Source organism: Vanellus vanellus (genome assembly GCF_965231255.1).
Source record: "Vanellus vanellus genome assembly, contig: HAP1_SCAFFOLD_44, whole genome shotgun sequence".
Taxonomy (NCBI): domain Eukaryota; kingdom Metazoa; phylum Chordata; class Aves; order Charadriiformes; family Charadriidae; genus Vanellus; species Vanellus vanellus.
The window spans coordinates 1,126,431-1,142,795 of record NW_028127957.1 but is presented as its reverse complement, the minus strand read 5'-3'; the positions used below and the strand labels follow the sequence as shown (position 1 = coordinate 1,142,795).

The window sequence follows — 16,365 nt, the reverse complement described above, 5'->3', positions numbered from 1 at the left end:
CATCTCGGGGGGGTCGTTGGGCTGCGGCGTGGGGCTGCAGAGCCCGGGAGGAGAGGACAACCCCGAAGAAAAGGTCCCCTTGCCGCCCTCCACCAGCAGCGGTGGGATGGGTGCAGGGACCCTCCTGCCATCGGCTTATCCCGTCCCCTGCGGGAGCCTTTTTCTGCAGCAAACCGACCCAAAACGACAACAGCACGTTGGTGCTTCTTGCTAAATGGGGAGGGGGGAGAAAAACAAATCTATCAGTTTGCTCTGTAAGGATGGAAGCAGCACATCCCCAAACAGGGCCAAAATCAGGCGGCTTTTACAGGATGGGGTTTTGCAAAGCTGCTGGTGCCAGTGCCCCATGGTGACGGTCAGAGGGGGAAGAAACTGGTTGAGCCCTTAAAAAGAGGAAAAGAAAAAGGCTCGGAGGAAGGGAAAGGTGCAGTGCCGGGGTTTCCTTGCTGCTGTTCCTCCGGAATGCCCGTGCGCGTCCCCTCCACGCTGCCCTCCGGGCAGGACCGTGCTCGCTGCTCCGGCTCTGCCTCCCTGGAGGGGAAAGGTCCCGGCGCAGGAGAGTCCCCATCTCTCCCCCCTTCCCAAAAGAAACTTTAATTACCGGAGAGGTACATTATTACGCCGGTGACCCACAGTGGCTGTGGGGCTGGGGGGCTGTGGTACCAGCCCTATTGCTGCCCTACCCTTAAAATGGAATTATACACTTCTAATAGAGGACAATTTGGTTTTCTTTTTTCCATTTTGTTTTCCTCCCTGTAAAAGGAGGGAGCGGGGCTGAGCTTCACTCCCTCCTGGCAGGGACCGGGAGAAATGAGAAAATCAGGATCTAATTTCTCATTTTTCAAAAAGTCTCCATCTGACTTTCAGAAGCTTGAGACACTGGCGTTTTTATAATTTCAGTATGTTATACAGCAGAAGGCCAACACTTTTGTTAGATTCATGAAAAAGTTAAGAGCCCCTGGGAGATAGCCTCCCAGCCTGCAGTTCCTAGACACATCCAGGCTTACTACAACTGTAATTGAGAGCTGGAAATCTTTTTGCTGGTTTATCCACTGCACTTTGGCTTGTGCTCAGTAGCACTCCAGTGTCATATGCAAATCTATAGCCTGGGATGAGCCAGTGACTTGGAATCCACCATGACGCAAGCTACAGCAAAGACACACAGATATGCACAGTGAACATTGTACCTCTGAGTGGCTGCCAAACCCAGTATGCTAAGGGAATTAAGGCAGAATCTTACTATTGACAACTAAGCATTGCTTCAATCTTGCAAATGATGCTTTTTTTTCTCTTTTTTAACCTTCTTGCTTTAACTGACATATCTTGATATCTGTAGAAACCCGATTTCTTTCCCAGAAAGAAAGAAAATAGGACTCTGGACAATTAGAACATCTTCCTACTAATTGTAGAGGATGAACAGGACAACCTGCTTACACTATATCCTTCAAGCCACTTCCCACTGCTTAGGTTCATCTTGTATACTAATTGAGACCAGGCTCGCTCTTAATTTATTTTTTAAAAAGCCATCTCCTTATACAAAACATGTATTAAGCAAGAGTCTGCAATTTACCTTGGGCTGGTCACATCATGGGTATTATGGAACAACTTCTGTATCTTGTTGCTAGAAACAACTCCCACTTTCACCAGGTAGGAATAGGCTTCCACGTGAAAAGCCCAGAAGTGCTTCCCTTTGGCAATCCCAGTGTCGCCAATGATGTAATCCAGGGTTGTGTAGCATCCGACCTGCATGCGCTCAGACCCCAGCAGTAGAGGAAATCCAGCCCTACTTTCCACAGAGGTTCTTCCTGGGTTCAGCAGGAGATGTTCACTGTTGTACCCGCATTTGTCATCAAAAAGAAAACTGAGAACTGAAAAACAGCATCCCAAAAAATTTTCTCTTAGTTAAGTATTTCTGTGCTTATAAACTATATTTTAAGTCATGCTGGCACTAGAATTCCTCGCTTTTAAAGGCTACCAGGAACATTACGCAAGCTAACACAGTCTCAGTATGCTACCTACTTAACCTGTTTGTTAACAGTGCTTTTAAACATTTATACAACCGGTAACAGTGTAGTAGAAGTCTGGGAGCTACTGGAAACCACCTACAGCTCTTAACACCACCAGCAGCTCGTGGACATAAGAAAACCCAATACCTGGGGCTGGAGGCGTACGCAAGATAACTTCTCGGCTCCAAGGGCTAGAGATGGATCCTTTATATCCTCGAACTCTGAAGGCATAGCTGCTGTCGTCATCGAGATCAGATATTACTTTGCTCTTGCTGCAAACTTCGATCTCCTGCCACGTTGTACTCTCCTCTTCTCTATGAAGCTTATGATACTCAAGAACATAGATATCAGCTGAGTCTGTCTTCCCAGGGCATTCCCAACTGATCAGAGCTTTGTTGTACATTTTGCTCTGCTCTTCATTGATTTCTGGTATTTCTAGACCTGGAATGACAGAGATTCAGGAGAAAAAAACCTCAAAGGTAGATACATGTTGTTTTAGAATTAAACACAGAAGCCCTTTGTTGAGTGGCTACAGCACTGGGGGGACAGTGGGGGGGGGAAATCTGACTCAGTCAAAGAGTGCAGATGAGGATGGGTCTGTTCATGCACTTAAATCCTTTCTGGTTTTACTTTGAAAGTTGTATTATTTATTTTTGCTGGCAACTAAAAAACCATATAAAAACCTATTCTTTTCTGTCATGCAATCACGACAAAAAGCTGCTAGGAAGACCTAGTATTACTTAACTACAATATTTTGGAAGCCAATGTAAACTGGTTCTGAATGCCATGGCATCTTAGCTTCTTTATCAAAGCTGAAGCTAGCATTGCTGCCAGGTAACGCCTTGTGAATCACAGAGGCAGAAGGGACAATGCAAGTCACAAGATTGAGTTCTGCAACTGCAGCCCTGCACAAGTTTTGCCTCTTTCCAGAGAAGCCCTTAAAGCTGTAACTCAAGAAAGACGTGATGCTCTCATAATTTGCCATTGGAATGGAAGGACAAGTCACCAAGGATCTCTTCTTGCTTGGCTATGTCCATCACAAAGTCCTCGAAAGTAGTTTCAGCTGCTGGCTTGAAGCTCTTCAGAGATTCAGTAGCTTTTTGGATTCTGAAAGCACAGAAGCAGAGGGATGGCAGAAGAGGGAAAAAGGAATTCACATGGGTGCATTCCTTAAAGCAAAACCGCTAGGTTTTGCTTTAAAAAAAGTTCTCTTTTCAGGTACTTACTCATGTGTCCCAGAAACTTGTCTCTCTAGACAGAATTAAAATGCAAAATGTAAAGGCCTTTTGTACATCAGTGTAAAGATAACTAACAGGGAATCTTTTGGTTGGCAGAGCATTTTAACAATTTGGGGCATTACATTCAAAGAACAAAATAGGTGTGAAGCGCTAATGGAGCACAACTATTCAGATCAAAGAGTTTAAAGCCAGAAGAGACCTGTTAGATTAACTTGCAAATACCCGATGCAATCTCTGAGCAAAGGACTGTATCAGTGAGCTGAATGGGTTACCCTTCCACTGCAGTCCTACTGAAGAAGGCTAGGCGTTGGCGCAGGACAGAGCCCCTCCTCTGGGCTGTTTTTTAACGCACACTGTAATATAGGAATTTCTACTGAATGGTACCGGGACCGCCTCTGAGGCTCTGCAACACAAAGTACTTGCATTCAGTACTTTCCTAGCAGGTGTCCAAAGAATATGACTGACCAGACATCCCTGGAACAGTACCTGTACCTCAAATGGAAGATAATTAATAAGATACTTGACATGAAGTTGTTTTGCTGTTTGAACAAAACAAGATGGATCGGTTTCTTTAAGCAGTTCTTGAGCAAGTCCTACAAGGCCATTATTTTCCAGGAGCCCTTGAGATTCTTCTGCTTGTGTTTGCAATTTTTCCAGCCTTAAATTCTTAGAAGCTTCAATTGCCCTAAGAGCTGTGGATTTCTTCTCTTCCAGGACATGAGATAATTTCTCAAAACTCTGAGATGCTTCTTCTTTAGCTCTTTCACTGTTGCACTAGGAGGGAATAAAAGACATTTTAGACGGATCCCACAGCACTGTGGCTGTGTACAGAAATGTACTTAGGGTTGTTCAAGAGATCAGAGCAAACTAGTCATCTGTTTGACTGACAAGACTAACGAGCTTTGTTATGCTCTTCAACACTGAAAATGCAATCAGCGCTGCACCCAAGCTAGTAAGCGTCTCCTACGTTAACACAGAGAGGAAAGAGCAGGAAATTATTCCTCCGATTATGTATTGAGTTACGCACAGCGTTTGTCTAAATAGTTCATGGAAAAGCACTGTAAAAGCAAGTCAGCGTCTGAAGTCTTCATGCCCAAGACCTAGGTGCTCTTCCACCTTCCCCAGTCACCCTGAACTGGGAGTCCAGCCCAGTTTCTCCCCTATGCCCTGTAGTGCCACCTCTGATGAGTGCCCTGGATTAAAGGAACTATGAAGCACAAAGGCCATCTGCAGCAAGATACAGGCAGGGCCAGGAGCTCCTGCCAATTTTTGCCATTGCGTTTTTCAGCTCGTATGTGAGCTCCCAGCTCTGACTCTTCTGCAGGGAGATTTTGCCCTTAATTCTGACTTCACTGCAACATCCTCAAGGTAAACAGACAGCATAAATTGTGCAGCACCACTCATATGCAAGAGCTGTAAGTCTAACCCACCTCTCTTTGGGTAAGGTATCAAATAAGCTTTATGTCAATTAAATTCACAGCAGCACCCAAAACTTAACTTCCCTCTGTAGGTTGCCCAAATTTCCCACACTGTCAGGATTAGGTCTTACCGTCTGTGACTCAGAACCAACACAAACTGTTCAGAAATGGTTTTGCTGGCTAACAAAAAAAAAACCCAAAGGATCTGGAACACTTCACTGTTCCATTTGGAGTCCCTGCTGTGTCCTTGCAAGGTCCATCCCCAGACAACCCACAAGCCACTCTCACCTCTGTTTCTTTCAGCAGCAGATCCAGCTGCGTGATGCGAGCTTTCACCTGGCTCTCCTTACTGATGAGGTACTCAATATCTTTTGAAAGCTTCTCCTGTTAAAATAAAACAGCAAACTGGCAGGCAGAACAAGGGCATCCCACCCAAACTGACAACAAGCACAGGTGGGCCACCCAGCCAGCACTCAGTTTCTGTAGTTACGAGGACAAGAGCCTGCCATCAGTTATGAGCAGCAACCCTGCGGAGAACTGCTCAGTGACCCGCCATGACTGGCCCGGGACATCAGGCCACTGCCATGTGCAGGACTGGTGGCACAGCCTCTGAGGAGAAGAGGTGACAGCCTCAGCTGGCTCATCCTTCCCCAGCCACAGCAGTCACCTTCTCTCTTAGGCTAGGAACACGAGTCTTCAAGGCATTACCAGAACTAATAGAAAAGCCTCATAGGTTATTAACTCATCTGTAGTAAGGTTTGCTAGAAAAATGAGTGGTTGGAAACTCGAACTTAGGAGTGTCTCTGCACTTCCTTAGTTGCAAGAGTTAACAGCTGTACAGGAAAAGCCTTGCAAACAGGCAAGGAGGCCAAAGAGCAGAAGGCAGGCTGGGATGGGCTTTTTTTTTTTTTTCTCTCCTGTGAGCAAGAGAGGAAGCAAAGGAAGAAGAGGAGGCAGCAGCAATCATTCTTTAATAACAAAGCAGTGTTTGCAAGTCTGCCCTGTTGTATGGTGCTTAGGGAATCAACAGCTCTGCAACTTCAAAAACATACAGCGTCCCAGCAGATAACTGCCGATGCAGATTCTTCAGGAGTGCTTCTGAAGTATAAGCTAACCCAAGCCACAAGGACACTTGCCTTAAAAAAGCCAGATTGTAAACCATTAACTTCTTAAACCTTCTGCATTGGTCAGTACTGATGCACAGTTGGCTAACATAAGGTGGAAGCGCTTTTAAGGGGTTCTGTTTGAAGCCTCATAGAAAATATAGTTTAGTTTCTTAGCCGCACACTATGTCACACTAATATATACATTAACAGATGTTGCACAGCAGCATGCCTCATGACTCGTTCAGTGTCCTCCAAACACACGTCCTGGCATCCTGCCAGGGGAAGTTTGCCCTTAAACCCGAGGCTCAGTGCTCTTCCCCCTTCTTAAGGCCAGGTCCAACAATATTTACTTTTACCTTAAAGGTTTTGTAGGCAGTGCTTATGGTTGTTACTCTGTGGTTTGCATGACATCCACCCAGTTTACATAGACGACAAACAGGCCTTCTGCAGGTTTCACAGTACATGTTTACCCTCTCCGTTTCATGTTCTGGACACATCAAAATCTGGAAGAAAAAAAAAGAGAGCAGAGAGAATGCAGGTGTCCTTCCAAAAACGGAGGTGCTCAACAAACCACCAAAACACTCAATTATCCCACAGCAGCGTCTGACTTATCAGTGGGTATTTTTTATATTCTGTTTATCTTCCACCTTTTACATTTGTCCATGCCAGTGAAAGCCAGCAGATGAAAACAAACAGTTTCACCAGGTTTACAGTGAGTGAACCTGTAGCAATGTCTGTGTACACATCACATAGCCTCCATACTGCAATCAACCATTTTGCTAATCCCTGAAGTTGTCTGCACACCTCAAGCTCCCCGCACTCCAGTTCGGAGATGTAAATGCAATACAGAACATGTCCACCCTGTCAAATTTAACCCTGTTCACACCGGCATCTCTTGAAACAGCTATGAACTGTTTCTTAAAGCAAGAGTTGACATAATACTGTAATGACTGAGGTCTAAGCTAGACTCTGACCAGCCACATAGCCATTGCTCTTGGAGCAACAAATGAAACGCAGCCACCACCACCAGTCACAGCCATCTTAAAGACAAAAGGCCCCAGTGTTTCAATTTTTCTGTCTGACTCCAATTACGAGTTGCTCATGCTGAGCGCTAATTCCAGCAACAGCTTAAACAGCACTGTAAAAAACCTGGTGTTCACTAAAACTCATCTTTCAAAAACTGAGCGTGTTGAAATAACTGCTCAAAGAGGGAAAAAGTGCCGCTCAACTCCAAGATCATGCAACAGATAAAGCCATCTAAAAGGCACATAAAGTAGCATAAACACGGACACTCAAAGCTAAGGTTGCAGACCATCTCCAAAACCAACTCTCAAGCTCCAAATGTTATCTTAGGCTATGGTGAAAAGCCCAAAGACAAAGGAAATGTTCAGGAAAATTAGCTGTGCAGGCAGACATCTCCAAAAACTGCAGTCATGCTGTTAGTCTGTGGAAGCAGTTTTTCCACAGCAGTGCACAGTCACACCTAACGGAAACTGCACGCTTTTATTCATCTCCTCGTGTAAGTAAGAATTACAGCCTGCAAGCTAGAGACCGAAGAGGTCAGCAGATTACCTTGTCTAGTTCTCTCAGAATTCAAGAACAATCAGCCCAGTATCTGCTTCTCCCATCCCCACCACACACGTTACAAAGTGCTCTCCAGTCTGGTTGTGAATGAAAGCGGGTTTATGAAAGGTGGGTTAACCTTGACCAGCAGCCAGACAACAACCAAGCTGCTCACTCGCTCCCCCTCCTCAAGATGATACGAGGGGAAAGATGATCATGGGTCAAAACAAAGACAGGGAAATCACTTACAAATTATCAGTCCATTGCCAAGTCAAGTAGACTTGGATAGTCAGAAACTATGACTAAATATTTTAGACCATTCCCCCACCCCACTTTTTTTTTTTTCCCCTAGGCTCAAATTACTCCTTCATTTGCATTTGCATTTCTTCTTCTCACTCCCGCCTGGAGAGGCACACAAGGGATGGGAAATGGAGGATTACAGTCAGTGCATAACACTCCATCTCTGCTACTCCTTCCTCATTATAAGTTTCCTCTCTTCATCACAGGTCCTCTCCACAGGAGACCAAGGTGTTTATGGCCAAGGGGATCTGTTCTCATTTCTTTCTGTCTTACTTTTGTCCTCTACACTCACAGAATGGGTGAGGTTGGAAGGCACCTCTGGAGACCGTGTAGTCCAAGCCCCAGCTGAGGCAGGGTCAGCTACAGCAGGTTGCTCAGGACCTTCTCTCGGTGGGTTTTGAATAACTCCATTATTAGAGACTCCACCACCTCTCTGAGACACCTGTTCCAGTGTTTGGTCACCCTCAAAATTCAAAGCTCACTGGGAACTCCTGAGGGTTTGGAAGATCTCCATTGGTGGAGAGTTAACAACCTCTTTGGGCGGTTGCAGTGTTCCAGTGGTTCCAGAGTTTGACAACCTTCCGAGTCTACTCACTGGGAACTCCTGAGGTACAGTTGGCTCCCTTGCCTTCATTCCCTCCCATCAGGCATTGAGACACCTTAATAAGGTCTCCCTGAGCCATTTTTTCTCCAGACTGAACAGCCCCAGATCTCTCAGCCTGAAGAGGACTTCAGGTGTGTAGGGGCCATCGTGTCCACAGGCAGGTCCATGAAACTCTCCACGACAGCGGAGACAGGAGATGTGATGGGACACCGTACCACAGACCTATGGCACATCCTCCGCTTGAACGGCAGGTAACCGTGGCTGAAGAAGACACCAGAGGGGAAGGAAACACTGGAAACTCTTGGGGAGAGTGAAAGAGGGAACGGGGAAGGAGGGCTAAGACAACAGTGACAGGAAAGGAGAAGAGACAAATTGTCCCTTCCCAGGGGCGGGCTCACAGGGGGCGGGCTCACAGGACACAGCCAAGGGGGGTGAAGATGTCTATAAGAGCGTCCCACCCTGTGCCTGAGCTCTGCTTCCAGCAACAATGGCCCAAGGAGCTGCTCAGACATGCAAGTTTATGCACGTACCTTCAGACAGCGCTGAGTAAGAAAGCAAGGCCTGGAGTTACTAGGAACCAATTAAGGAAGCTAATTATGGCCTTCAAGCATGAACTGAAGTCCTCCAACTTCTCCAATAACCAAAGCACCCACTGAACCTTGCTCCCAGACAGAACCGCTGTCCTGAGGATAACAGTTATTGCCCACCATGTCAGGGATGAGGTGGACTCTCCTTCCCAGGCCCAAGGGGGTTAAACCCACACCTTAGACTGAAATAACGACTTTTCAGAGCAGCACTGGCACAGTTGGAAGCCCATCATCACCCGAAGGGCTCTGAGCTTTGCACCAGGCCAGTGCCCCTGGACGCCACGGCCGCGGCACGAGGAAGCAGTGACTCGGGGCACTTACAGTCACCGTGAGGTTCTCCCAGGTGATGCCAGACACATTGATCTTGTTGCTCTCCCAGAACTGCAGGGTTTCGTTGCTGGGATGGGTCGGTGCCTCACCCTTACAGCTGGGAGGAGAGGAGCCAAGACAGAGGTGAGGGGAAGGCGATGGAGGTGCAGCCCTGAGCTCCTGCCAAGGGGCAGCGGCACTTTAGGAGGAAGAAACCCACTAGGAGATGGTGAGGAAGTCCAGCTTGCTGTGCGTGTGCACAGGGTAGGCCTCTCGCAGGTGACTCAGCTTCTCCAGAGCCTCATAGATGAAGATGATGCAGATGAGGGAGGCGAAGGCTTCTTCGGTGAAGCGGGTGATGTAGCACACCAAAGAGCTAGCGTCAGTAGCCACCAGCACCGTGCAGAAGAAGGCGGTCCACAGCCCAATGCACGCCGTAGAGAGAGGTAGAAGAGTGCGTAGTCCCTGGGAAAGCAAAAGAAAATGCAGGGTGGAAAGGGCAGCAAGAGGCTCCGAGCCGTGCCTTCCTTTGGGGAAAGTCGGCAGCAATTCAGGAGCGTGTCAAGGCTGCGGATGGTAAATGCAGTTTCCACGTCCTACGACAGACAGCCTCAGGGCTGCGGCGCAGGGTGTGGGCCCGCAGGAGGAGAGGCGAATTATTTATCATTCTTTAACAATTACCTTGTGTTAATGCCTCGGAGGCTAATTGAGGTCAGGTCCCTGTTGTGGAAGGTGGTGTTCTCCCACATCACCCCGATGCCCTAACAGCGAAACCGGCTGGGTTTGCACCCAGTTACCTGCTGCCAGCAAGTTGGGGCTTCATAATAAATTTAATTGCAATAAGAGAGGTTAATCTCCCATCACAGTTGCCACAACAAAAAGACTGTCACGGAAAATATCCGTTTTGCCTGAAAAGCTCCTGCTTTTTCAAAAATCATCAAAACATTTGACCAGAGAACTGTTTGGATATGTGGGTAAAATATATTTCCACTTCCAGCAAAAAACATGCAAAAAAGTGCCCGAGTTTGTACTGAGAGGAAAGCAAATCTTCCCTCATTCCCAAACCAGAGTCATTTGTCTCATCTTCCCTGTGCAGCCCATCTCGGGCATCCATATCCTTGTGGTTTCTCCTCCTCCTGCTCTTTCACTTTAACTCTAAAAACCCTGAACCACCCATCCATCCTTCAGAGACCGAGGGCTCCTGCACCGTCACATACTAAAGCAGCAGCGCGTGATGTCTGTGACACAGAAGACAACTTAAATCTACCAACTACCACTAACAAAAACATCTTTTCTCCATCCCTGCCTTCTTCTGAAGGCGCTCGCAGCACCTGGCCGCAGCAGCCAGCCTTACTTGCAGAATTTGTAGAGGATCTTCTCGAACACGAGGACGGGGCCGGTGCTGCCGAGGATGGCGAGAGGTTGGCCAGCAAAGAGGAAATACACCACGCCGGTCATGGATGCGCCCAGCAGCGACTCCATGGCCCTCTGTCCAGGGAAGAGAGGCAGCAGCGAGTAATTAAATCATTAGAGGGAAAACCACAAGTGCAAATTCACTGCAGCAAGGACTTTTGCATGAGTGTTGTCCTCCCTCGTGCCACCCAACAGAGAGAGGTGCTCACTATGTGGCCGTTGGTCGCCTCCCCCAGCAGTCCCCCAAAGGTGATTGATGACGGGGGACATGCAGGCACAGTAGAGGAAGAGGAAGGACGCCAGACACTGCAGGCTCAGACCATCCCGAAAGTCCCTCCAGAACCAGGGGGCTTTTCGCTTCACATCCCAGATCAAACCTCCAAAGAGCCTGGAGGAAGGAAAAAAAATTAAACCATTTTCGTGGAAGACCACGTTGTTTTCTTGGCTGAGGAAGGACAATCGCAAGCACAGAGTAACTTCCATTGCTAAAAAGAAGTCTCCTTCTCCCATTTTAGCCCCAGGAGAAACTGAGGCATACAAAAAAAACACAGAATCACAGAATAGTCAGGGTTGGAAGGGACCTCTGGAGATCATCTAGTCCAACCCCCCTGCCAGAGCAGGGTCACCTACAACAGGTTGCACAGGACAGCGTCCAGGCGGGTTTTGAACATCTCCAGAGTGGGAGACTCCACAACCTCTCTGGGCAGCCTGTTCCAGTGCTCCACTACCCTCAAAGTGAAGAAGTTCCTCCTCATGTTAAGATGGAACTTCCTATGTTCAAGCTTGTGCCCATTACCCCTCGTCCTATCAATGGGCACCACTGAAAAAAGACTCCTCCCATCCCTCTGGCATCCTCCCTTTAAGTATTTGAAAGCATTAATAAGATCCCCCCTCAGTCTTCTTTTCTCTACACTAAAGAGACCCAAGTTCCTCAGCCTTTCCTCATATGAAAGATGTTCTAATCCCCTAATCATCTTCGTAGCCCTTTGCTGGACCCTCTCCAGCAGATCCCTGTCTTTCTTGAACTGGGGAGCCCAGAACTGGACGCAGTACTCCAGATGCGGCCTCACCAGGGCAGAGTAGAGGGGGAGGATGACCTCCCTCCACCTGCTGGCCACACTCTTTTTGATGCACCCCAGGATGCCATTGGCCCTCTTGGCCGCCAGGGCACATTGCTGGCTCATGGTCATCCTGTTGTCCACCAGGACTCCCAGGTCCCTTTCCACAGAGCTGCTCTCCAGGAGGTCAGCCCCCAACCTGTACTGATGCGTGGGGTTATTCCTCCCCAGATACAGTACCCTACATTCACCCTTGTTGAATTTCATTAGGTTCCTCCCTGCCCAACTCTCCAGCCTGTCCAGGTCACACTGTAAAGCAGCACAGCCTTCTGGCCTGTCAGCCACTCCTCCCAGTTTAGTGTCATCAGCAAACTTGCCGATGGTACACTCTATCCCTTCATCCAGATCATCGATGAATATATTGAACAGGACTGGACCCAGTACTGACCCCTGAGGGACACCACTTGTTACTGACCTCCAACTAGACTGCACCACTAACCACAACCCTCTGAGCTCTATCTGTCAGCTTCTCAATCCACCCCACTGTCCATCCTCCAACAAAAAGAAAAAGAGACCAAACCTGAGAGCCCATCCCCTCTTATTGCAACAGTCCCTCACTTTGAGAAGCAGCACAGCTCTACCTGGAGGTACTTACACATCTGCTTCCACCCCAAAGCAAGAAAACCTGTGTGCAACCACACTGCGGCTGAGCCCAGCTGCCCAAATCTCCCACCCACCCAGCCCAAGGGACCAAGCTGGTAACCTGGAGCCCCTTCACTGACCCACTTCACCCCAAAACTCTGCTAGAAGGGAGGTGCGCACTCAGATTTTAGGGGCAAACAGAAAAACACCCCACCAAACTATTTCAGTTCACACCTTCCTGTCTGCTCCAGTTCAGGACCGCTGTGTTTCTCCGGCTTGCTGCAAGAAGCACTGTCATCGAGAGCTTCTGGCACCTTCCTTTTTTCCTGGTAAAATGGAAATAAGATAAAGATATGTCTTTTAAGCCACTGGCTTGTTTTGCTTTTTGGGCTGGGTATGTGACCTGTAAATTTGGGCCCCTGAGCAGCACCCCCAGCCGTGCTGCCCTCCTGCCCGTCCCCATCGTGCCTCCTTCTGCCGCAGCACCCACCTGCGAAGGGACGTTTTTCGGGGGCTCAATTCGGATGGAGGGATCCCACTCTCCTGGCGGCAAAACCATGACCTGATCCAGAAACTCATCGATGCCAGCCACCAGGTCAGCTCGGTTCTTGGCTTTATAGGCAACATCGTGGAAGACCTGCCGTAGGAGACAACCAGGTGAGAGGATGACCCATCTCGGATGTCCTAACCAGTGCAATAAGCTCTTGGCGAAATGCAAGGTCATTTTCCGCAGATCGCCTGTTGGAAATGGCAGGAAATATTCCCCCCAAAGGAAAAATCTGTGCATCACAGTATTTGTAACCATCTCCACCAGGCTCCCGTCCCCCATGGCACCCCACAGCCTTCTGCTTCAAGAGGAGAAGTTTCACTGGCCCTGGCAATGCCACCACTGGGGGCAGCATGCTGGGGACCCTGGGGAGAAGGATGAGGCGCAGGCTGCAGCCCAGGTGGGATTTTAGCCTCCTGCAGGCAGCTAAGAGGGACAACAAACCCTCTTCCTCACTACTACAGAGACAGGGAGAGGTGAAGAAAGCCCCCAAAATGACCCGGAGATATCTCTTATCTCGTCACACCTCATCCGTCATGATAGTAGCCACGGACCTGCAGTTCAGCCTTTGCAGCAAAAGGAAGAATTCTCTTTTGCTAAAAGCCATCATCAAAGTGCTTATTCATCACTCCACTCAGATAATTATTTGCCATCCTAGATAATGACATTTTTTGCCCGATCTGGCGTTTCTCCTTCTCCATGGCTCTGTGCAAGCCTGGCCAGACCCGGGGGAGAGGGGCTAGCCCAATATTTAGGGCTGAACTGGTGCCAATCGATGGCCGCTTTGCATGTGAGCGTGACAGGCCGAATGCAGGTGTGGTAACGGGATTTATCTTCTGCCCCCAGACACCCCATCCCAGCGGGTGTAGTTCATCCTCGGCACCGAGGAGGATGAGCAGCACATTCCCCACCACTTGTTCACCGAGCTGGATGAGATCTTCCTGAAGGAGGGTGAAGATGCCGAGTGGAAGGAAACGGCAAGGTAAATCCCTGCTGCCAGCTGCGGTGGCGGCCGCGGGCTCTGCCTTCCGCTCTCTGGGACGCAAAGCTTTTGCAGCTGCAGGTGCCGATGCGCGGAGCCTTCTCCTCTTGCCGCCCCGTAGCTGCACCAAAGGGGTTGCAGAGCTGAGGCTGTTTTCTTGCAACGGGGCTGATCGTGCCCGATGTCCGCAGGTGGATGAAGTTTGAGGAGGATGTGGAAGACGGCAGCGAGCGCTGGAGCAAGCCCTACGTAGCCATCGATTGGCACCAGTTCAGCCCTAAATATTGGGCTGGCCCCTCTCCCCCGGGTCTGGCCAGGCTTGCACAGAGCCATGGAGAAGGAGAACCATCTGTTCCACCTCTGCATAAGGATGGGCCACTTTCCTTCCCCACGTTTCCATTTTTAAAGGCAGGATCCCTCTAAGGAAGACCAGCCTCAATCCATTATGCCTTCAACTGCCTCCCAAATAATGCCACTTTCCCTCAGAAGAACAGCAAACCACACAAATCAGCCACACGGACCTGCTTGCAGAGGACCCCGGCACCCACGCAGCCCCGAGGAGGCTCAGGAATGCTGCGGCGGGACTTACAGTGGTAGCCCTGCTCCATCGGGGCACAGTCCTCCCGTTCCTTCTTCCGATGCTTCTGGCGGTGGGGTCGGTGGTGCCGGTGGCTTTGCCTCACCAGCGGCATCCGCATGCCCATGGACAGGGTGTGGTGGCCTGCAAAAAAAGCAGCATTCTCATCACTCTTGATATTGCGGAGACGGTTGACGCCGCTGCCATGATTAAACCAGCACAGCCATCCCAGGAGGAAACACCAACTTCTCTTCATTTTAGTTTCACTGCATTCCTGAATGTCAGAGACCCGTCCCTTTTTACAAGCCTGTTTTACTCTAACTTTGCAACAACAGAGCAACAACAAGCGATGGCTCCGGGTCACCTAAAAGTGCCCTGAAAGTATCAACCCTCGTCTCAAATTCCAGCTTCGGCTCGACAACACTCAGACCTGCTCATTAAGCAGCCACAGAAGGTAATTATTTTTAAAATCTTTGTCGGCACAAGGCGACAAGAGGAGATCCAATTAGTCCCGTGATAATGAAGTCTGGAACAAAAAAAAAGAAAATCACAGCCCTGTGTCTGCAGCCATCAAATTATTCTCCTGACCTCTCCAAGCCAAGAGCAGCCTCTGAGAAAACAAGCTGGGAACTACCCAGCTCCGTGGCCAACACTCACACCACAGATGCCGCGGGGGCTTTTTCCCCTCTGTCTAAAAGCCACAACATTAAAAAAAATGTGAAAATAACTGTGCTTGTTTATTTAGAAGCACGCCACGTTTCGCTGCAGGTGATGCGTACACTGAGCACAGGACGCGGCAGGGACTTTGCGCAACGGGAAAACGCGTGGAGCTGGTGCCACCTCTCCCGACTCACCTTTCAGCTCCTCCTTCTCATAGTGAATATTGGCAACGGTGCTCGTTCTTCCCTGGTCCATCACCGCCTCCTCGTCGTGTCTCTGCTTAGCGAGAAGAAGAAGGTACAAGTTGGGGCCAGGTGAGGAGAGCTCCCTTACGTCCTCCCAGTCATCACCCATCCCCGCGGCCACGCGAGCCAACGAGCATCACACCTCTGCATGTCTCCTCCTTCAGGCACAGCCCTAAAAACACGGACTTGGAGGAGGTTTTTTTTCCCCTACCCAAATAAAACCACCTGTAATGTCACCTGTATTGTATACACCGTGAGTCTGGAAGGATTTACTAAAAGGGGAGACAGTTGAGTGTTTCAAACCAAAACCAAGCCTCCTGCTTCATTCTTGTGGTTCCTTTCGAAAAATTAAAATAGGGATTTCCAAACTGGGGGTGGGCTGGGGTGGGGTGGGGAGACCCAACCCCACACTTTTGAGCACAGCCAGTTTCATTCTCCAAACGTGATACCTGCAGGACTCACTAGATGGCACTTGGCCACAGGACATGGCCACCACCTACCTCCAAAGGCCCTCAGAACCTACAAGGGTGAAGCTTCGTCTTCAGCCCAACCAGGCTCAGGCTTCTCTTGCTGCAAGCCCGCTTTCCACACAAAACTGCATTTTTCCCCTCAAAAAAAAAAAGCCAAGGGCTGACAGCTAATGCCCTCCTTGGCTGAAATACCACTGCCAGCGCTGCACAAAGAGCATCTGTGCCTTAAAAGCTGAAGGAGAACTACAGGAGTTCTCTTCTCCCCTTGCCCCCGGGGCTGGGGAAGCATCACTGGGATCACCGCGCTCAAAGAAATAAAAAACCAACCACGTCTCACACTCGAGTCGCAACTGCAGCTTTGAAAGGGCCTCCAGGAAACCCTTCTCTTTAGAGAAGAGCAAAATACCGGAAATCTGCTTTTTATCCCCCAAATTCCTGCTTCGACCGAATGGCATCGCCTGCCGCCGCGCAGCAGCGACGCTCGGGGAAGCTCACACCTCCCACTCGCCAGCCAATTTAACGAGCAAAAGGAACAAACGTTCCCATCTGGGAATGAGCTTTTTCTGGCCCCCGAGTACTTTGTCCTTCGCCGCCGCTGCCAGGTGCCTGGAAAACATCAAAGCATCGAAACTGGGCTGGG

General features: G+C 49.2%; 1 protein-coding gene across 1 annotated transcript; it reads right to left on the bottom strand.

Annotated features, from left to right (window-relative positions):
- Positions 1-1,566: 1,566 nt before the first annotated feature.
- On the bottom strand, positions 1,567-14,518 carry LOC309684809 (E3 ubiquitin-protein ligase TRIM36-like; the record flags this gene model as incomplete). The annotated part of the gene is made up of 7 exons (XM_082500668.1): positions 1,567-1,868; positions 2,154-2,447; positions 2,989-3,113; positions 3,765-4,018; positions 4,951-5,046; positions 6,125-6,271; positions 14,495-14,518. The coding sequence occupies 7 exons, from the start codon at positions 14,516-14,518 to the stop codon at positions 1,567-1,569; spliced, it is 1,242 nt and encodes a 413-aa protein (XP_082356794.1).
- Positions 14,519-16,365: the final 1,847 nt, after the last annotated feature.